This window comes from Bubalus bubalis, chromosome 12, assembly GCF_019923935.1.
Source record: "Bubalus bubalis isolate 160015118507 breed Murrah chromosome 12, NDDB_SH_1, whole genome shotgun sequence".
Taxonomy (NCBI): Eukaryota; Metazoa; Chordata; class Mammalia; order Artiodactyla; family Bovidae; genus Bubalus; species Bubalus bubalis.
This window is the reverse complement of record NC_059168.1, coordinates 21,302,895-21,325,128: the sequence shown is the minus strand read 5'-3', so window position 1 is coordinate 21,325,128 and position 22,234 is coordinate 21,302,895. Positions and strand designations below refer to the sequence as shown.

At 36.8% G+C, this 22,234-nt stretch overlaps 1 protein-coding gene and 1 non-coding gene across 7 annotated transcripts in view; both read left to right on the top strand.

Moving 5' to 3' along the window:
- Positions 1 to 19,671, top strand: part of MAP4K3 (mitogen-activated protein kinase kinase kinase kinase 3) — a 185,985-nt gene extending 166,314 nt beyond the window's left edge. For all 6 annotated transcript variants that reach the window (XM_025260905.3, XM_025260904.3, XM_006071208.4 and 3 more), the window contains 7 exons: positions 71 to 174; positions 5,607 to 5,778; positions 9,160 to 9,228; positions 9,310 to 9,402; positions 14,378 to 14,448; positions 16,920 to 16,975; positions 18,124 to 19,671. In XM_025260905.3, coding sequence (XP_025116690.1) covers positions 71 to 174; positions 5,607 to 5,778; positions 9,160 to 9,228; positions 9,310 to 9,402; positions 14,378 to 14,448; positions 16,920 to 16,975; positions 18,124 to 18,211 — 653 coding nt within the window. In that variant the 3' untranslated portion in view covers positions 18,212 to 19,671. The remainder of the gene's footprint in view (positions 1 to 70; positions 175 to 5,606; positions 5,779 to 9,159; positions 9,229 to 9,309; positions 9,403 to 14,377; positions 14,449 to 16,919; positions 16,976 to 18,123) is intronic.
- On the top strand, positions 1,649 to 1,758 carry LOC112578316. The gene has a single exon (XR_003102607.3). It is a non-coding gene; the product is annotated as a U6 spliceosomal RNA (small nuclear RNA).
- Positions 19,672 to 22,234: the final 2,563 nt, after the last annotated feature.

Genomic DNA, 22,234 nt, shown 5'->3' with positions numbered 1-22,234 from the left:
GAGCAGGCAACTATTACTGTTAAAACTTCACATTATAAGAAAACTCACATATACTTTTTTGCCTTGACAGTGAGAAATCCTTACACAGGCCATAAATACCTATGTGGGGCACTTCAAACTAGCATTGTTCTATTAGAATGGGTTGAACCAATGCAGAAATTTATGTTAATTAAGGTAAGCATGAATGTCAACCTGCATCATTTTTTATATAAAAGCTTATCAGTTTTCCTGTTCTTTCAAGAAAACTTTTTTTTTTTCCAATTAATTCTCAAGACAATGTAATGATTTTGGATTATATGGCAGAGTGGTGAAAATCTGCCTAATTATTTTAAAAAAACTCCATTGGCCTGATAAAAGTTTTAAAAGAGACTAGATAGATAGTTCAGGGATGTGACAGTGGAAGGCTGAAATACTGAATCACATACACAGTCTGATATCAAGAACAGGAGGTACTAAGAGAGCAGTGAAATTTTGTCTGAATATGTTCTCTGGTTGACCTGTTCCACTGTAGCAGAGGGACAGTCTACAGATTGGCATTTGGCTTAAAAAGTCAAGGAATAACCATCATGAAGGGGAAATAATTTGTTTTAAATATCTGCCCTCCTATTAATTCACCTAGGCCTTCCCATGGATCGTTTTTGTGCCTTTGTGTCTCTAGAATCTTAACGAAAAAAAATTTTTTTGGCCGTGCCACATGGCATGGGGATTTAGTTCCCTGGCCAGGGATCAAACCTGTGCCCCTTGCAGGGGAAGCGTGGAGTCTTAACTACTGGGCTGCCAGGGAGGTCCCTCTAATGAATATTTTTTAAAACATTTAATACTACTCAGCTGTAATTTAAATTTAGAGGAAAAGCTAACTGAAAATGTATGAAGTGCTGGCTCAGTCACTCCAAGGAAATACCAGATGAATTTTTTATGCTGTTTTCCTCGCTATTTTGTATAGATTAAGTAGTATTTCATGAGCATTTGCTATCTCCATAGAAATTGGGATCAAAATAATTGGAGTGGATTCTTCCTAAATTATATAATATAGAATTAAGATGTTTAAAGTATTGGCTTCCTGATATTTAAAATTTTATGAGTGACTAGGGAATCTAGTTTTAATTTTCACATCAGTATTTATTAACCTCACAATTAATTAGGACTAAAGAAATGAAATAAAGAGTTTCAAGAATTTACCACCCATTGAAGTAATATTTCCACAAATTTACTGAAACAAAAATTCTTTAAACAAAAAGCTGAAAGGGAAAATAACCTTATAAATTGTGCAAAATAGAACTTCTGAACCCAGCCCATTTCTGTCCACCTGGTTTTGTTCTAAGTTCCTCTTTGTTCTTATCTGTTTGACAAAAGCACAGCATATCCTAGATGGAGTGGTAAAGTGTATATAATTATTTTTCTGCCACCGTTCCCTTCCCTGTCTTTATCCTTAGTCTGTTACAGTATGTCCTTCCTATTCCTTTCTTTCCTAACCTCTATCAAAATGAAAAATAGTTTCATTACATCAGTTGTTCATGGATACTAATAGTCTGATTAAACCTTAGTATGAATGAATTTTATGTGTTACCCGATATGTTAAACTATTTATCTTAATACATAGTGAAAGATCCTCTCTATTAAAGGAACTTTTTGTATTAAGAACGTACAGGTGCTTGCTTCGATAGCACATATACTATTACTAAAATTGGAACAATGCAGAGATTAGCATGGCCCCTGCACAAGGATGATATGCAAAGTCATGAAGCATTCCATGTTTTTGTGATGTAATTATCCTCTAATTAAAAATAAATATACAAAAAAGAGCATGCAAGAGAGAATATATATTTTGAAGGCATGGGAAGCTTAAAAATTACCCATGCATGTTTTCTTTTTTCTGGGTACCAGGGAGCTTGGTGCTGACTGACGAGGCCTATTGCCAGGATTCTAGGATGTTAGCCTTACATACAGTTCTACTTGTAGGCCTCCTCTAAGACTTGTCACTCTTCCCACTTTCCTTAAACTCCCTGAGCAACATGCACTTCTTTACTGTCCTTCATCTAAACCCAATTCTCCTTTCTTTGTCTCTCTGCTTTGAGATTTCTCTTGAGTGTATTTTGTTTCTATATTTGATATTATCTCAAACAGTATTTATGATGTTTCTATACTATAAGTCTTAACAGATGTATTCAAAAACATTCTTATGTTTTCTGTACTCTTACTCTTCATGACATTTTCTTTTTTTTTCTTCTCCATTCTTTGTTTTCCTCTGAACCTATACTAAAGTTAGATCTCTTTCTACTCTTTACATGTCTTCATGACATTTTCTTTTTTTTTCTTCTCCATTCTTTGTTTTCCTCTGAACCTATACTAAAGTTAGATCTCTTTCTACTCTTTACATGCCTTCATGACATTTTCTAAGTTTTTACTTCACTACACTGTTTTATTTTCAATATAAATAAAAGTCATAAATTGAAGCAGATATTCATGTACTTATTACAAATCAGGTACAGTGCTATTTAATTAGACAGATAAAAATGAGTAAGAGAGAGGGTGTGGAGAAAAGGGAACGCTCTTGCACTGTTGGTGGGAATGTAAATTGATAGAGCCATTGTGGAAGACAATATGGAGATTCCTTAAAAAACTAGGAGTAAAACCATCATATGACCCAGCAATCCCACTCCTAGGCATATACCCTGAGGAAACCAGGGTTGAAAAAGACACATGTATACCATTGTTCATTGCAGCACTGTTTACCATAGCTAGAACATGGAAGCAGCCTAGCTGTCCATAGACAGATGAATGGATAAAGAAGTTATGGTACATATCAGTTCAGTTCAGTTCAGTTCCTCAGTCGTGTCCAACTCTTTGCAACCCCATGAATTGCAGCGCGCCAGGCCTCCCTGTCCCTCACCAGCTCCCAGAGTTCACTCAAACTCATGTCCATCGAGTCGGTGATGCCATCCAGCCATCTCATCCTCTGTCGTCCCCTTCTCCTCCTGCCCCCAATCCCTCCCAGCATCAGAGTCTTTTCCAATGAGTCAATTCTTCACATGAGGTGGCCAAAGTACTGGAGTTTCAGCTTTAGCATCCTCCCTTCCAAAGAACACCCAGGACTGATCTACACATTGGAATATTACTCAGGCATAAAAGGAACACATTTGAGTCAGTTCTGATGAGGTGGATAAACCTAGAACCTATTATACAGAATGAAGTGAGTCAGAAAAAGAAGAGAAATATCATATTCTAACACATATATACAGAATCTAGAAGAATGGTACTGAAGAACTTATTTAGAGGGCAGCAGTGGAGAAACAGACATAGAGAATAGACTTATGGACGTGGGGAGAGGGGAGGAGAGGGTGAGATGTATAGAAAGAGTAACATGGAAACTTACATTACCATATGTAAAATAGATAGCCAATGGGAATTTGCCGTATGGCTCAGGAAGCTCAAACAGGGGCTCTGTATCAACCTTGAGGAGTGGGATGGGGAAGGAGATGGGAGGAAGATTCAAAAGGGAGGGGATATATGTATACCTATGGCTGATTTGTGTTGAGGTTTGACAGGAAACAACAAAATTCTGTAAAGCAATTATCCTTCAATAAAAAATTAATTTTAAAAGAAAAAAATGAGTAAAAGATAGTTATTTCCCTCAAGGACTATCATCAGTAGCGACTGGTTTTAAAACTATTTTATGGGAACGCTGTTCTGCTAGTGACTTATACATATTGTTTAGATATTATTGGAAGCTAAGTAGAAGTAGTCACAATCTGTTGGTTTTCTAATTTACTGAGGAAAAAATACAGAAGCACTGTTTTCTTCCTGTCCTACTGCTGTTTCCACATTTCAAAGATAATTATTTTAAATGTTTTGCTTTATTAAAAATAGGGCAGATTTTATCCAAAGCACATCCCCAGGTCGTAGGGATGCTCCCAGCGAGCATGGGCATAGGGTGTTTGTTGAAGGCATGTCTGGAGCTCTGGGATGGAGGCACTTAGGCAGTTTCGGGGAAGGAGCAATGTGGGAACAACAGGTGTGGGCAGAGTTTCACCTGCCAGTCTGAGGATCACACTGCATCTTCTGACACTTTAAGGCAATTGCTTGTGGTAGCCCCATTTCACCTGTTTATTTTCTCTATAATTTATTTTTTTTAGAATTTATAAGTAAACTACAGAATTAAAAAATATCAATTTCAGTAGCTTTTAAAGATACTAACAGTAGCCATTGGGAAATATAATGAAAACAGCCCATTTATAGGAGCAACAAAAATAAATTATAAGTAGCCCTAATAAAATATGTGTAAGACTAATATATTTTTAAAAAACCTTTTTATTGTAAGGAAGAACATTGCCAGCACCCCAGAGCTCCTCATGGCACCCCCCCCCTACAAATCAGCTCCCATATTTTCCATTTTTACCATAGCACGTACCCCTAAACATTAGCATTTTACCTAATGTTTCAGCAGTATGGAAGTGGAATCATATTCATTTGGGCCTGACTTCTTTTGTGCAGCACTGTGTTTGTGTGCTTGTTGGATGTAGCCATAGTTTGTTCATTTCGATTGCACTCTAATTTCTGATTGTGTGAAACTGTCATCATTTTATCTGTTTTAGGCATTTGGGTTACTTGCAGTTTTTTTGTTATTCTTAGCAATGAAACGTGTGTATACTTTTGCACATGGCTCCTGTGTGCGTATACAGTCATGTTCTGTAGGTGGTATAACTGGAGTGTTATTTCAGGGTTCTAAGAGATGCATATCTTTGGCATTGATAAGTGATGTAGTTAACCACTGCGGTCGTACCCGTTAATAAGTGACGTAGTTAACCACTGCGGTCACACCCGTTAATAAGTGACGTAGTTAACCACTGCGGTTGCACCAGTTTGTTCTGCCACCATAAGTGCTACGAGCATTTGTCCACTTTTCTCTGAGTAACCCTTATTATTCTCGTTCTTCTGGTGGATGTGTATAGTTACCTTGATTTTTTTTCCCCCTGATTACTAACGAAGTGAATGTTTGCTATTTTTCCAGAGTTTCAGAATGTGAATTTCATCTCTTTGTAGCAAAATAAAAATAATTTTAAGCTTATGTATAATGAAAATCAGTTACATTGTAATTAAGGTAATTTATCGAATAGAATCACTTGAAATACAGGGCTAATTTCTTTTGTGGGTTTTTTTTTTTTTTTTTCCTGTCCACACTTATAAAAGGAATGTCTCTTGCTAATTGGCATTTCAGTTTTCTCACCCATGTTTGCTCAGTTGGATAAGAAGGCAGAGGAATATTACTGAAGCGCAGTGTCCAATTAGCAAACAAGAGACTCTGCCTCAAAGGGTGGAGGTGGGGGGACTCTCAGACCAGCCATGCAGTTGCTGGATCTGTTTCCAATTCTGATGCTAAAATGTGTAGTATTTAACTTAAAAATTACAGTGCTGAACCTAAAATATTTATAAGATGCTTCATAATTTGGACTTTTTCTGCATACCCTGAGTTTCTGTGAGAAGAAGCAGTCTTTGTAGTAGAGAGTACTCTGTTATGTATTTTCATAAAACCAAACATTCTTAATGGCATTCCCATGAAATTGTTTGGCTTTTGTTTTCCTTTTGTAATATATTTTGTTTTTTTCCAGCACATAGATTTTCCTATACCATGCCCACTTAGAATGTTTGAGATGCTGGTGGTTCCTGAGCAGGAGTACCCTTTAGTCTGTGTTGGTGTCAGTAAAGGGAGAGACTTCAACCAGGTGGTTCGATTTGAAACAGTCAATCCAAATTCTACCTCTTCGTGGTTTACAGAATCAGGTTTGTGGTTTTTATTTCATTATTAAGGCCAGTGCATAGACTGGTTTTGTAAGTAATAAATTTACTGTATCTTTCATCAGGCAAGTACAGTGCATAAAAATCCAGTCTTGAGTAACTTACTGAACTGGAAAAAGAGAAGGTGACTTGCTTTGAAATAGCTAATTTGTTTGACACATTTAAAACATTCTGGTGTCTCCCAGACTTGAGTGTGTGTCAGAATCACTTGGCTGGGTCCAACCCCCAAGTTTTTCATTCAGTAGATCTGGGTGAGGCCTGAGATTTTCAATGTGTAAGTTCCCAGGATGTTGATGATGTTACTACAGGGACCATACGTGGAGAACCACATATATATATATATACACACAAACCTTGTTGGTAGTGCAAGTCGTATCCGACTGTTTGCGACCCCGTGAACTGCAGCACACCAGCCTTCTCTGTCCATCACTTACCTCCCTGAGTTTCCTCAAACTCATGTCCATTGAGTCAGTGACGCCATCCAACCATCTCATCCTTTGTCGCCCGTTCTCTTGCCCTCAGTTTTTCCCAGCATAAGGGTCTATTCTAATGAGTCGACTCTTTGCATCAGGTGGCCAAAGTGTTGGAGCTTCAGCATCAGTCCTTCCAATGAGTATTCAGGGTTGATTTCCTTTAGGATGAGCTGGTTTGATCTCCTTGCTGTCCAAGGGACTCTCAAGATTCTCCTCCAGCACCTCAGTTCAAAAGCATCAGTTATTCAGCGCTCAGCCTTCTTTATGGTCCAGCTCTCACATTTTATACATGACCGCTGGAAAAACCATAGCTTTGACTACATGGACCTTTGTCAGCAAAATGATGTCTCTGCTTTTTAAGACACTGTCTAGGTTTGCCACAGCTATTCTTCCAAGGAGCAAGCATCTTTTAAGTTCATGGCTACAGTCACGGTCCACACTGATTTTAGAGCCCAAAAAAATGAAATCTGACACTGTTTGCACGTTTTCCCCATCTATTTGCCATAAAGTGATAAGACCATATGCCATGATCTTAGTTTTTTGAATGTTGAGTTTTAAGCCAGCTTTTTTACTCTGCTTTTTCACCTTCATCAAGAGGCTAATAGAAAACCTGATTTATCTAAAGAGGAAAAGCTGCATTAAGTATATTTTCCAGTATATCTTTGTAATTGATGCACAGGTACTACCTGGTAACTTTAATAAATATTTTTAATCATTTGTAATTAGGATACAAAATATTAAGTAAATAGTAAAGCACCTCCAAAGTGTTTGAGGGTGCTTGAAAATAATTCTTTTATATATTTCCTAAATTTTGATCTACATTTCCCAGTTGTAGCACATTCTTCCTTCATAGCTTGTACCTTAGGAAATAACATCTCCAATTAATGAGTTTTTAACAGAAATTTGATGATAGTTTGAAACCCTCAGTTGCATTGTTACAATCCATACACATTGGCAAAACTTGGGTTTTGTGGTAAATTAATCTGATTAAACTGTTACCCTTAAAAAAAAATGACCTTAAAGGTCTTTTTATCTTTGTTTTTAAAACACTGTGTTTGTTATGAAGCTCCTTTTGTGTTTTTGCCTAAAAAAGGACAGTGTACAATGTTTTGCTATAAAATAGGCGTGGCCATTTTTGAAGGTAATTTTTAAAGGTCTTGCGAAGGCCCTTTGCTCAGTCTTTGACAACTTAGAGAAGTGTTAAAGATCCAACTTGCCAACAAATATTGATTAGTCAGGAATTTGTTGGAAGCCTGAAAGAGTGTTCACTAAAGGAAAAAAATTAAGAGACTGAGGTTTTTGGCATTGGAAAAAAAAAAAAAAGGATCACACATTTAGACACATTCAACAGAAATCTAAAGACAGTCTCATGGCTGCTGAAGCCCAGGGAACTTGGAGAGCTTTCCATTGAAAGAAAGCATGGCCAGCCCTTGGCAACAATATGGGGCTTCTCTTTGGCTTCCTCACATTCTCTTGTTAAATTCTCCCTTTTTAGACAGTATCTACCCTTTCAGACATGGAGTTAACTCCTGCTTTCTAATTTCTTCCCTTCTATTGTTGGTTGACTAATATTTTATTTAGTGAATTTCAGTTGTCTTATTTCTCCCAACTGTTTTAATTTTAAATCCTTTTCTACTAATTGTTTAATGAAGGGCCTCTCATTTCCTGACACAAGAGTTTTGTACCTTCCATCCAGGAACTTTGGATCGCTTATCTTAGCATAATGAAATCCCTTTATTAGAAGTTAAATACAACAGATATAATTCATTTCTGCTTTTGAGATGATGAGGTTGAGTAAGAGGGTGAAAGTATGTTTAAGGTTTTGTATGAGCTGAAATTATAAGCTGTGGTTTCCTAAACTCTGCTGCATAGTAGAATCCACTTGAGAAGATTTTAACACTCTTGATACATCAAGTCACACACACATACCCCCATTTAAATAATATCTGGAGGCGGCAGCTGGACATCAGTAGGCCTCCAGATACCTTCAGTGTTTGGAAACTAATTATTATAAGCCATTTGTAAATCTCATTTTCCTGGCTTTCTATCTAGTAATGCTAGACTGGCTTCTTGACTAATTTTCACCAAATGTGTAAGAGTTACAAAGATCTGGTTGGCCTGATTTATAGGAGGCCTGTTCCATATCCTTCTTAACCCTGGCTAGTCACAGAATATGTGTGAAAGTCTGAACTACAGCTGCCCTTGGATTTATTAGGATTCTAAATACTATGGAAAGTAAAAAACTAGACTGATAGACTAGACTTCAGAACCACTCTCCAGAAACAAGGCCAATAGCTCAACAGTTTTAGCTTTGATATTCATACAAAGTCTAGGATATATTACATCTCACTTCCTGGAAAACTAAATCATTTAAATATTTTAGGTTTGTTAGAACTTGGATAAATCATTATTATAAAAATAATGCCTCTGCATTTTTATGGTGCTTCATACTTCTCAAAATATGTCAGTATTTTTTTAACTCATTTGTATTCAAAGTGATTAACTTTCTGATTCATTCATTCAGTAAATATTTATTGCATGTGCTAGGCACCACATATAATGATTTACGAAGCACAGCCCTTGGCCTTCTGCGCTTAAAATCCAAAATTAATCATTGCCATAATATAGATCTCACATATGAACCTCACATATGAATAGGATAGTGCGTTACCGGCAGTAATGACAATAGCTAACCCTCCATTAAGCACTCACTCAGTTTAGCTCTTGTATCAGAGTTTGAACCCAAACCCATCTGAGTCAACTGCTGCATGTGTATGACCAAAAATATATATCTATTTCAAATTCAGTTATATTCAGAATTCTTTTTTTAATGTCTCTGTGCTTTAAATATTACTGTTTCCTGTAAGTTTTATCAAGTTTGTTTGTGTTGTAGATACCCCACAGACGAGTGTTACTCATGTAACGCAGCTGGAGAGAGATACCATTCTTGTATGCTTGGACTGTAAGTTTTTGTTTATGAATGTCTTTATCTTAATAAGATTTCTTTTATCTTAGTTTCTAAGTGACTTTTTTTCCATTATAGGTTGTATAAAAATAGTAAATCTCCAAGGAAGATTAAAATCTAGCAGAAAATTATCATCTGAACTCACTTTTGATTTCCAGATTGAATCAATAGGTAAGTCAGAGTTTTGTGTTTCTTGTTTTATTGCATTATCAGCTGCTTAGAATAATTTGTCCAATAGTTGTTTGAAATTATAAAAATATATTACTAAGGACTCATTTTTTTTAATATAGGATATAATGAATATGAGGTATCAGTCTTTGCTTTTACATATTCCCTAAAATAGTTTAACAACTTTGATATAATCAGTAAATAATGTCATCTTCCCTACAGGTTGGGCATTTTCAAAATAAGTAACTAAATATTGTTATTCATAACTGCCGGGGTCCAGCCCCAGCTGATCCAGGGTATTCGAAGGGGAGACGGCTTCGGCGACTTAATCTAAATATTCATCAAAGATATAAAGAGTAATAGAATGAGAATAGCTCAGTAGGAAAATTCAGTGGAGAAAAGAGGCTGAGTAGCTTGGTTTACGCGGGAGACCAATAAAACTTCAAGACAAGAAGCTTGCACCACTTATGTAGGCCGCAGGCGTCCTTCCGTTCTCCCAAAGGAGAGGAGACACTGAGGCCTCCCCAGTCGGATCTTAGAAGCCCAGGCATAATTAGTAAGCATGGCGGGTTCCGTGCTCCAGATGGAGACTCAGCCAGAGTTTGAGAGGGAGAAAGACATGGGGAGACCAGTATTTCGAGGAACTGATCCCAATTCTTTATTTTCCAGAGTCTGTTTTTATACACTGAGATGTTATACAAAAGTCACGCGGGGACAGCAGTCCTGACTTTTATTAAAGTCAGGTGCTCTCTCACAGAGTCCATAAGACTGTTCTATACATCAGTGTCTCTTTTGCTGTCTCGTACACAGGGTTATTGTTACCATCTTTCTAAATTCCATATATATGCATTAGTATACTGTATTGGTGTTTTTCTTTCTGGCTTACTTCACTGAGAGAGGGAGAGGGTGGGAAGATTTGGGAGAATGGCATTGAAACATGTAAAATATCATGTATGAAACGAGTTGCCAGTCCAGGTTCGATGCACGATACTGGATGCTTGGGGCTGGTGCACTAGGACGACCCAGAGGGATGGAATGGGGAAGGAGGAAGGAGGAGGGTTTAGGATGGGGAACACATGTATACCTGTGGCGGATTCATTTTGATATTTGGCAAAACTAATACAATTATGTAAAGTTTAAAAATAAAATAAAATTTAAAAAAAAATAAATAAAGTCAGGTGCTTCACACAAATGTATACAGAGGTCTTAGGGGTGTTACATCATCTTCTGGCCAGGGGGGCCTGCTGACAATTTATGACCCTCTCCTTGTGACAGCAGTCAGTCAACACTTATTTCTCCAGGAGTGATTATTCTTAAAACAGATGCCACCCAAATAAAGTTACATTCCTATAGGGTGAGGGTGTAGTGGGTTTTAGTTAAGGAAAGAATTTACTTAGCCTAAGGTCTAATGTGATTAATATCAAAGGTTAATACTTATTTCTTCTATATATTCATTAATGTGTGTAAGGGCAGGGGATATGGAGACTTAGCAACAAGCATTGGCTCAACAAATGAAAAACCCTCCACCAATACAATTTCTAATCAGCCCCATTATACTTATACTAATAGTTTTCTAACTTTTCTAAGGAACCTGTTTTTAGAAGGTTTAAAGCATCTCATGCCTCTCACAGTTGGGAGGCTGTGAGCAATCACATGTGGCCGGACAAGCCTGTCAGGCAGGCTAGAGAACCTTCAGAGGAGTTTGTAAGTTGAAACAGGAGTCCTGTCATGCCCAGGAATTATTATTAACTGGAACTCTAAGTTAACTCCTTCTCCGAAAGAGGTGGTGGGGGACAGCCCCCCATAAAGTCAGAGGTGTAGGTGAGAGCACAAAGTAGTAAAGTAGGCAGGCTCTGGTTATGGGGGTAGATGCTCAAGGATTTCCAGGGGGACTCCTGAGGCTCGATCCCACCTTTGCGTATGTCGAGCCTCCTTCCTCATGACCTTTGCCATGGGCGGAGTGCCTCACACCGGCCCCCAACACATAACCTAGTTATGAATTTCCATTTTCTTGAGACTCCTGTAGGGTTTCCCAGTAAGTGCTTTACAATTTAGTATAATCTATTATTTTTGCTGTTGTGTCTACTGATCACAGATCCTTAAGTATATGGAATTTCCTTCTTGCTATTTTTACATTATGCTTGATAAGAATTTTTTCTGGAAAAAGATTTCTTACAGAATCAGTATTCTAAAATGATTGCATTCAGGAAAAATAAGGTAAAATGACCATAATAGAGAGAATGCTGATGAATATGAATGGCAGTTAATTTAGCTGTACACTGGTTTTTCTGGAGTTCTTTATCAGTAAAGATCCTTGCATGTATATGCATTAGCAGAAGGTAAGGCCCAAGGGCAGATAGTTCATTTGTCTTATTCTTGGTCCTATTTTTAATCTTTCTCCCAATTAGAATGCGTCTCTCCAACAAGCAGACACTGATGATAATAAGTCAGTTTTGAGGGACATCTGCTCAAAATGTTCAAATGGAATCCATACTTAAAAACACATGGCCGGGTCAAAAAAAAAAGGGCAAAAAATCAGAAACTCAAAGTGATAAGCCCTCATGAGTGGTAAAGAAAACTAGCGGTGTCCCACCGAAAATGGGGACCCAGAGCCAGGCATGTTGTTTGAAGCACCTACTAATTAAGACTCCCCACATAAGGCCTGGTGGCTTTATAGGGGATTTTTATCCACTATTAAAAGAAGGAATAGTCCCTGTCCTATATACCAACTGCTTCAGACTGTAGACAAGAAAGGAATGCAGAATAAATCAGTAACACTCACTTCAGTTCAGTCGCTCAATCATGTCCAACTCTTTGTGACCCCAAGGACTACAGCACACCAAGCTTCCCTGTCCATCACCAACTCCCGGAGCTTGCTCAAACTCATTTAGCACTGTTGATAGTGAAATCAATTAAATTATACAGAAAACAAAGTTTCCCAATCTCATGAAAACAGATTTTGGAAATTTTATATAAAATACTAGCAAATAGAATTCCATATCATCAAACAGTAGACTTTATCTCAGAAAAGCAAAGGTAGTTCAGCAGCAGAAAATTTATTTATGTATAGCACATTGAAAGCCGAAAGTTACATAACTCTTCAGTAGATGCACAAAAAGCATTTGGTAAAATCTAAGTCATTCTTGGTTTTTTAAAAAGACAACTTTTTAGAAATTATCAGTAGAAGGAAATGTCCTTCATCTAGTACAGCTTATTAAAAATATCGTTTAATGGTTAAACTGATTCCCATTAAACTGGATAATGAGATAAGGAGGTTTGCTATCATCATATTACAACATAGTCTCATTAGACTATGAAAAGGGAACTGTGAGGATTAGAAAGAAATAAGCAAAATATCTTTTTTTGCTGATGGTATGATTATCTACTAGAATATACAACTCTAAACTATTAGAACCAATAAGAAAATTCAAAATTGCTAGATATGAATAAAATAGATGGAGAGCTTTCTGACATGCCAGTAAGATGCATAGGAATAAATGTAGTCAAACATGTGTAAGATCATTATCTAGGAAATTTGAAGTTATCTTTTAAAAGCATAAAAGAAGATTTGAACAAATGAGCTACACTGTGTTGATGTATAGGAAGACTTAATATGGGAAAGATGTTAGTTCACAAATTAATCCACACATGCAATGCATTTGCAGTTAAAAAAAAAAAAAACCCATTAAGGTATTCTTGTGCTGCTTGATAAGCTGATCTGAAAATTCATAAGGATAAGCCAAAGGCCAAGAATAGTAAAATAAATTTTGATGAACACTTGCCCTGCTTGATATTGAAACTTACTGTGAAGCCATAGTGATTAAGACAGTGTGGGATCAACACAGGGATAAATGGAAGAATGGAACAGAAGGCTCAGAAGTAGACCTACATGTAATTGGATATTTATATCATATGTCAGTGGGGAAATGATGTTTGGTTCAACAAATGATGCCAGTACAGTTCGTTATCTGCAGGAAACAAATTAAGAATATTCACTGAATATACACCAGAATATATATTAAATATTTAAGTACAGAAAGCAAAACTAGAATTTTTAGAAGGCACATATCCCAGTAATTCTATTTCTAGGTATCCACTCCAGAGACAATTTTGCACACGTATGTAGGGAGAGGTACAAGAACGTTTAGGGCTTCCCAGATGGTGCTAGTGGTAAAGAACCTGCCAGCCAGTGCAGGAAGCATAAGAGACATGGCTTCCATCCCTGGGTTGGAAAGACCCCCAGGCAGAGGGCATGGCAACCCACTCCAGTGTTCTTGCCTGGAGAATCCCATGGACAGAGGATCCTGGCAGAGTCGGACACAACTGAAATGGCTTAGTATGCACACATGCACAAGAGTGTTTATTGCAGCATTGTTTGTAATAACAAAAAAAATTAGAAACATCGTTTGGTTCCTCACACTAAATATATGAAAGTTGGAAACATACAATATAAAGTTCACTGATCATGTGAACTCACTGTGTTCTAATAGTAAAAATATGCATGAGAACAACAGATACCAAATCCGTAAGGTGGTTATCTCAGGGAGGGAGGAAGGAAGGGTTGGAATGGAAGTAGAGGAGGAGCATATAGGGATGCTGGCAGTATTCATTTTTATTTAAAACAAAGAACAAATATGGGGAAATGTTAGGATTTAAGTGTTAAATGGTAGATACATGTGTTTTTATGTCATTCTCCTATTTTTCTATATGTTTCAAATATTTTTACAAAACAAAACTTCCTAAAGCAAAAAAAAATTTCAGTGAATTTTCTTTTTCTTACCAAAATATGAGTCAGTTCAATAAAGTATTTATGCTGTTTAGTTTATACTATGTAGTATGTGGTGTGGTAAAGATGCCATTATAAATCTGTAATGAGTAACAGTTATTAATTGAAATATTGTAGAAAGAGGGGTGAAGTGCTGCTTATTGGTTGGACTTTTGTACTATTAACAGTAACTCAGCTGTTCTTGCCTGTTAGTTTGCCTACAGGACAGTGTGCTGGCTTTCTGGAAACATGGAATGCAAGGTAGAAGTTTTAGATCTAATGAGGTAAGTGATCTTTTTAAAAATTAGAACCATTAAATAGTCCTGAAGCATTGGCAAATTCTACATCACAGAGTTTTCTTTAACTTTGGAAAATTCCTGATTGGTGCAACGAAATGTTACATTTTCTGTATTCAATTCAGTGATAAATTCAAGAGCGCATACTTTATAGCCCCCTCTCTCTGTCCATTAAGTCAGACAAGTTCAGTGTGTTATTTTATGTGCTTCCAGATAAGCACCCTTATATTCAGCACAGGAGCTTGCTAAATACTGCTAAAAGTGAGCCAGCTCTGATATTCTTTCAGCTTTCCCAGAACGTCACCTGGAGCAGGAGTGCAGATGCGGGCTCGCTCTGCCCCTGAAGCACCTTTCCTACTTTGTATATCAGAAAAACGACCAGTGTAGGCTCCAGGTAAAGGGTTTCCCTGGAAGTCAACTTGCCTCCTATTTCTGGTACCCTTATCTCGTTATCCTTCCTTCCTTAATTTAACTCTAAGTCATACAACGTATTCCAGAGAAGGCAATGGCACCCCACTCCAGTACTTTTGCCTGGAAAATCCCATGGACGGAGGAGCCTGGTAGGCTGCAGTCCATGGGGTCGCTAAGAGTCGGACACGACTGAGCGACTTCACTTTGACTCTTAACTTTCATGCATTGGAGAAGGAAATGGCAACCCACTCCAGTGTTCTTGCATGGAGAATCCAGAGTCAGACATGACTGAAGCAACTTAGCAGCAGCAACAGCATACGACGTATTCAATTCAGTTCATCATTTATACCAGAAAGTGCTGGTGTTATAACATGAGCAAGACTTGGTACTTGTCCCTTAAAATATTACAGGCAAGTAAAATCATCCTGAGTTCTTTCAGTAACCCCACGCCAGTCTCAATAGTAAGACTTCTACTTGAGCATTGGAGGGAAAGGAAAACATTAGGTGCCTTGAGTAAGAAAATAGCTTATTTGTGTTTTAAACTGTTACGTGTTAAGCTCAGAACATTTCTCCTGACCAGTAAACAGTACTGGTAGAATGATCATGAGTGTGGGTTTCAGAGAAGATCCTGGGGTTCAGTCTCAGTTTTCCTCTTCAGTAACTGTGTGACCTTGGCGCTTCACTTAACTTCTCTTTGCCTGTATTTCTTCATCTGTGAATTGAGGATAACAGTATAGTACTACCTCATAGGGTTGCTAAAAGAAAGGAAATAAGTAATGTGCTTGGCATAATGCCTAGCCTATAGTACGTATTCAAGAAAGGTGACTACCAGTATGTTTCCAAGAGTTACTCCCACAAGAGGGCTCACCTCTCAGGAAGATTTTTTTTTTAATCACCTGAGGGAATGGAACCTAGAGATAAGAATCGTCAACAGCTAATAAACACCAGACAGAGAAAGAAAAGCATCGTAAGCTGGATAGAAGAGAATGGTTTAAAAAAAATTAGTTTGTCCCAAAATATCCTGAGGCACTTTTTCAGACTGCTTAGATACCCCTTACTAAATACAACCCCTCCAAAAATGGTCTATCCTTTAAGTAGGCAAATCCCAAAATACATTGACAATCAGTGATGATGAACTGCTACTATTGAAGTGAGCATGTTAGATCCTTCAGGCATGCTGAGTTACAAAAGAAGTCAAGAATCACTGCTGTTTCCAGAATAATTTTATTTTCAAAATCAAATTGTTTTTTTCAGCCTACCAGATTTTGGGGGCGGCTACTGCCATTATAATTGGGAATGTTTTGCATTTAATAAGCAATAAACAATGGGTTTATCTTTCTCCTGTAGACTTATTCTTAACTCCCCAATTGGTACTTGGTCACACTGAGGACTTCTTTCAAGATGTATGCCATCAGAAAATATTATTTCAGGAGACTAGGAAAGAAATGGGAAAGAGAATTGTTATCTACTGAGCATTTCCTTAACTAAGCATTAAACCCACTATAACTTACAGGAATATGCAAGATACCACTGAAAGGTAGATACTGTCTCTCCCTTTTGGCAGAAGATAAACCACTTCCAACAAGTTACATACCTTTTGCAGTTGTCACTGCTAGTAGGTGGGAGAACTCGGATTAAAACTGGAATCATGAGTTTGGCCCGTCACACTACACTGCAGCCTTTTAAGTGGAAGGACCAGATATGAGGGCCTTACTGCTGCGAGAGCCTTGCTGTCAGCATTAGGGTAACTGATAAGAGGTTTCTGATAAATAAAGTGGACTAGGTGCTTTGCTTTTAAATTTTTCCCTGGGAGCCTATATTCCGTTTACTACTTCCATGTTTTATGATTGATTCAAAATAATCCATATTTTTCCTAGACTAACAAGTGGACATACCTGTGCGCTGACTTGAGAAAGTTAATGGTCATACAGGGGTTCCGTTTCCATCTTGGGAATTTTATTTCTTTTCTATAGAGTTATAAATTAAATGCCCATATAAAATTCTGTATCTTTCATTTCAGAAGTTAAATTGGTATTTTCATTGAACAGGTAACACAAGAAATTTCAGATAGCACAAGAATTTTCAGACTACTTGGATCTGACAGGTAGGAAAAGTGGTTGTATTAAATACATAGTTCTAAACATATTTTATAAATCCAGCATAAAACTAGTTTATTTTTCAAGAGAATTGGAATTTCTGCAGTAATATATTCAAGATTATATTTTCATGCTATAAGTATTCACAGAAAGTTATGAAGCCTTTGACAATGAGCCTGATCTTCCAAGTAACAGGAATACATAGATGTTGTCAGTACTAGTTTTGCATTAAACATAATACCTCAAATATGATTTACAACACAAGAGAGGAAATACCATATGCTAGCAAACAGAAAAGTTTTTAGTTATAGGACCAAATAGGATCTGGTTCTATTTTGATTTATTTTCTAACTCTTGAACTACACATTGTTTTTAGAATTCATAATAAAAATTAAGTTCCCCCTACTTATTCCTAGTTATAGGTTTTACCCCCTCTGGCTCTTAGAACAACACTGGCTTAGAAGAGAGTGGTGGGCAGCAAAATTACTTCCCAGAGCTAGAACTGCCTCTTTAATCATAGTGATTTGCAAATGATTTCTGCCCACATAGCAAATAAGCAGCATTTATTAGAGGCATATCATGAAGAAGCAGTGGGAAAATTTTCTTTAGTTTGTAAGAATAACTTTGTTTTGTTACATGTTTTTTTTTTTTTTTTTTTTTTTTTTTTAATTTTATTTTATTTTTAAACTTTACATAACTGTATTAGATTTGCCAAATATCAAAATGAATCCGCCACAGGTTTACATGTGTTCCCCATCCTGAACCCTCCTCCCTCCTCCCTCCCCATTCCATCCCTCTGGGTCGTCCCAGTGCACCAGCCCCAAGCATCCAGTATCGTGCATCGAACCTGGACTGGCAACTCATTTCATACATGATATTTTACATGTTTCAATGCCATTCTCCCAAATCTTCCCACCCTCTCCCTCTCCCACAGAGTCCATAAGACTTCTATACATCAGTGTCTCTTTTGCTGTCTCGTACACAGGGTTATTGTTACCATCTTTCTAAATTCCATATATATGCGTTAGTATACTGTATTGGTGTTTTTCTTTCTGGCTTACTTCACTCTGTATAATAGGCTCCAGTTTCATCCACCTCATTAGAACTGATTCAAATGTATGTTACATGTTTTTTATGGGTTTGTTTACTATTTTAGGGTCGTGGTTTTGGAAAGTAGGCCAACCGATAACCCCACAGCAAATAGCAATTTGTACATCCTGGCGGGTCATGAAAACAGTTACTGAGAAGCGTGCTCTGACAGTGAACCCAGGAAGAAAGAACACTACCACTGCAGCATGATCGGACGCTTGAAGCTGCAAAAGCGCGGTTACCTGGCTTCAGTTCCTTGTAATTTATTGTGGCATGAGACAAGATGGGGCAATTTTTTGTTTTAAGTGGTATGGATATATTTAGCATATTGAACCACACAAGTGCTTAATTCATTGTTATGTAATCTTTGTACATATAGGCAGTATTTTTCTGTGAAACTTCATATTGCTGAAGACACACACTAAGAATTTATGTAGATAATGTACTTTTATGAGATGTACAAGTAAGTGTCTTATCTGTACAGATGTAAATGTTGAAAAGGCAATTGGGATTAATATTTTAAGAATTCTTGAGTATATTCTTGGGTGTGGCTATATTACAAAATGGGATGCTGGCAATGAAACCGTACCTTTAACACTATTGTATTTTTATTATATGTAATTTAGTAATATGAAGATAAATCTTGTAACTTTTAAAATTGTAATGGAGGCTGTAATCATTTTATAATCTTGTTTTTAATTTTAATGCAAGTACACTGGTGTGTTTATATTTGCACAGAGTATTGATATGTGATGTATTAAGTCACAAAAGTAAGCTGTGACATTGTCAATATGCATTTGGCTCCACAACACCTTTTATAAATGTATTTGGATTGTTTTCTATGTGAAACAAACCAATTAATCCCTTGTTGTAGTAACTGGTCTTTTTTATATTTCAGGAGAATCCTATAAGATTGCTTGTCTCTGCTTAAAAAGAATACCTTTGAAAAATTTTTGAATCACAGAATAGCGGTACCGTGATATAGCACTGCAGTTTGTCTGAGTTACAATATGCACAGAGTATGTTAGCATTATCAAAGAGTCCACACTAAACATTTCATATAATCACTTTGAAGAACTATAACATTCCATAGAGGGAATCAGTTCAAATTTCTAGTGGAATTTTTACTTTTGTTGGCCTTATTTTATCATCATTTTCATGTTTCTTTTGATTTAGAGTATTAACACTTGGCCAAAATAATTTAGTTACTACCTCATATAAACAATATAATGGTTACTACACATCACAGGAACTTAGTTTTGGTTAAAGTCATTTTTGATTGCTTTTTTCCCAGTGGAATATGTATATACCAAGTTTTAGAAAAATGCACACTTTTGGCTCTTTTTTGGTATATGTTCTTTATATTTTAATGTGAGTATATACACAAAGAACAAACTAAATTGTGATTTATGGTCTTCATTTATTTTAATTGACAATGCTTTTAAATATGTTCCTGATTGTACATAGTGTAAAATAAATATGTTTTTTAACATGCTGTTGTATAGTAGCTTGTCATTGGGCTTAATCTGTATATAGTAAGATTAAAACATATTAAGGAGAAAAGTGTTTTTAATTACTCTGCATTAAATCCTTAAGTAACCATTGTGATCCTTCAGATCTTGATATTTTTATTTTATCTGTCATCTAAATTTCATAAAAGAGTAATATTCCCACATTTGAAGGCTCTTCAACTTTCTGATCAGGAAAATCACAACATTCATAATTTTTTAGTTGGAGCAGTCGACAGACTGCATTCCTGGGCCCAGTCCTACTTAAATGAAATTTACTAGGACAAATACATTTACATGTTGTCTATAGCTGCTTTCACCAAAAAAAAAAAAAAGACAGTTTTCCCCAAAAAAGTACATGACCCACAGAGCCAAGATATTTACCATCTGACCATTTATAGAAAGAGTTTGCTGACTCCTGGGTAGAGAAAGGAAAGGAGAATGCTGGGGAATGCAGTTCTGAAGGCAAGGAGGGCAAAGTTAGATGTAAGAAAAACGAGTTGGGGACTGAGAGGTGGGTGACATTTCAACTCTTGTTAATGCTTCTGCCTGTTATTATGACCTTGGATAATCTCCTTGACTCCAGAACAGTTTCCTCATCTAAAACTGACTTCTAAACCACAGAGATGTTAAAAATCATAGCAGTCGTGTATATTTATCACTTTGCCCAAATACATTGTGACTAATCTTAGCATTAATAATAATGATTGTTTTAAGGTTTCCTTGATGGCTCAGACGTTAAAGAAATGCAGGGAAACCCGAGTTCGATCCCTAGGTCAGGAGGACCCCGTAGAAAAGGGAATGACAACCTAGTCCAGTATTTTTGCCTGGGAAATCCCATGGACAGAGGAGCCTGGTGGGCTATAGTCCATGGAGTTGCTAAGAGTCTGAGACGACTGAGCGACTAACACAGTGACTGTTTTAGAAACAGATCTTTATCAGTATAACATGATCATCAGTTTGTTGAAAAACAGATTTCATGGAAAAGATTTTTAAGAAATCAATATTCTGTCCTTGGCATTTATTGATCAGGTTGTTGATCCTTTACCTGGGCCATGTATTTCTAGTTTCCAAATCCTGTAAATTACATAAAGGGTCACATCTCAAAAAAATGTAACCTTCACATTTAACTGTCAAACCATTTCAAAATATTTCCAGAAGATAAAGTATACAACTGGTTGTATGTTACACACGGGCTTTTTAAAACTACAGACCCCTGGAATCAGTCTTTGAGGGAAGGGCTCAGTAGCCATATTTTTATAAAGTTATACAAATGACTCTGATGTACAGTGCTTCATGGGAACCACTGGCCCGATGTTGAACTTAAATCAGTGTTTCTGAGTGTGATCCAAGTATCCCTTGACTGAGAAAGAAGAATCAGTGGTGACACTCAAGAATGCAAATTTGAGAGCTCCACCTACCAACTTTTGATTGAGAATCTTTATTTAGTAAATAGGAAGAGAGTCCCTAACTGAAATGTTGGGAAAGATTTTATTTCTTTGAAATTCAGAGTTGTCTATCTTGTGAGCTAGTTTCTTGGACATTGGTGTTGAAAATGATACCAATTTTTCTAGGCCTTATTGGCATCATTCATCTTGCTAGTGTGTTACTGATTTCAGTAGAGATCAGGAAATAAAGGACAGGCATCACTTTTTACCATTACTAGTAGATGAAAGTGTGCTATACTAAATAGTGGGTAAACACTAAAGGGTATTACATGAGGGAATATAATAATAAGTGCCCAATGAATGTGTTTGTGCTATTCCACATATTTTCCATAGATTCTCCCATGGAAGCCCCAAAACAGCCCAATGAGGTAAGTATCGTTAATGCCATATTACAGATGAAGAAACTAAGGCACCGAAAGATTAAATAACTTGCCCAAGAATATAGCTGGGAAACAGTGGAGCTAGGATTTGAACCTAGGTACTTAGTTCAGAGTGTATACTCTCAACTACTATGCTAAGCTATGTACTACACAGAATATATCCACTACCCTCTGAAATACACTCTAGCCATTTCTGCCCTGAAATTACACTTACTTTCTCTAGGAATTGGATTTCAGAATCTGATTTTCATGGTCTCTTTGCAGCAAAAGAAATTAACTTTCTGTCTTTTAATTTTTCACTTTATCAAAAAAGATTTTCCTTATTCAAAGTGTTTTGTGTAAGAATAAAAGGATTTGCATATAATTGATTTTACTGTTAAACCTTATGAAACACATCTAGTCAAAACTCATTACAAAGACTTGACTTTTCAAGTTTCCTCTGGTGAGATAATTGTTTAACCAACAAACATTGATCATTCACAGTGGGTCCAAGTGCTTTACTGACACTGGGGAGAAGATAGAAGATCATCATTCCCAATATTCCAGGAGCACATTTGGATGAATAAATAGATTTGAAGAACAATACAAAAGGCTGTGCTTAATTCTGCTTTGGGAAAAGAAAAGCCTTTATAGAATGTTATATATAAACCAGGTTGTTAATAGATGAGTTTATCAAGTGCAGAAAAAAATCAGGGTAGGGAGCTGTAGGCATATGCAAAAATGCTGCTTATTCAAGGAATAGTGACGTTAAATACAGTAGAGCTCAGGGTGTGTGGAGCAGAGTAACAAGACATGCTAACATGCTACTGCCAAGCAGGGATGGGCCTATTTGTGAAGAGCTT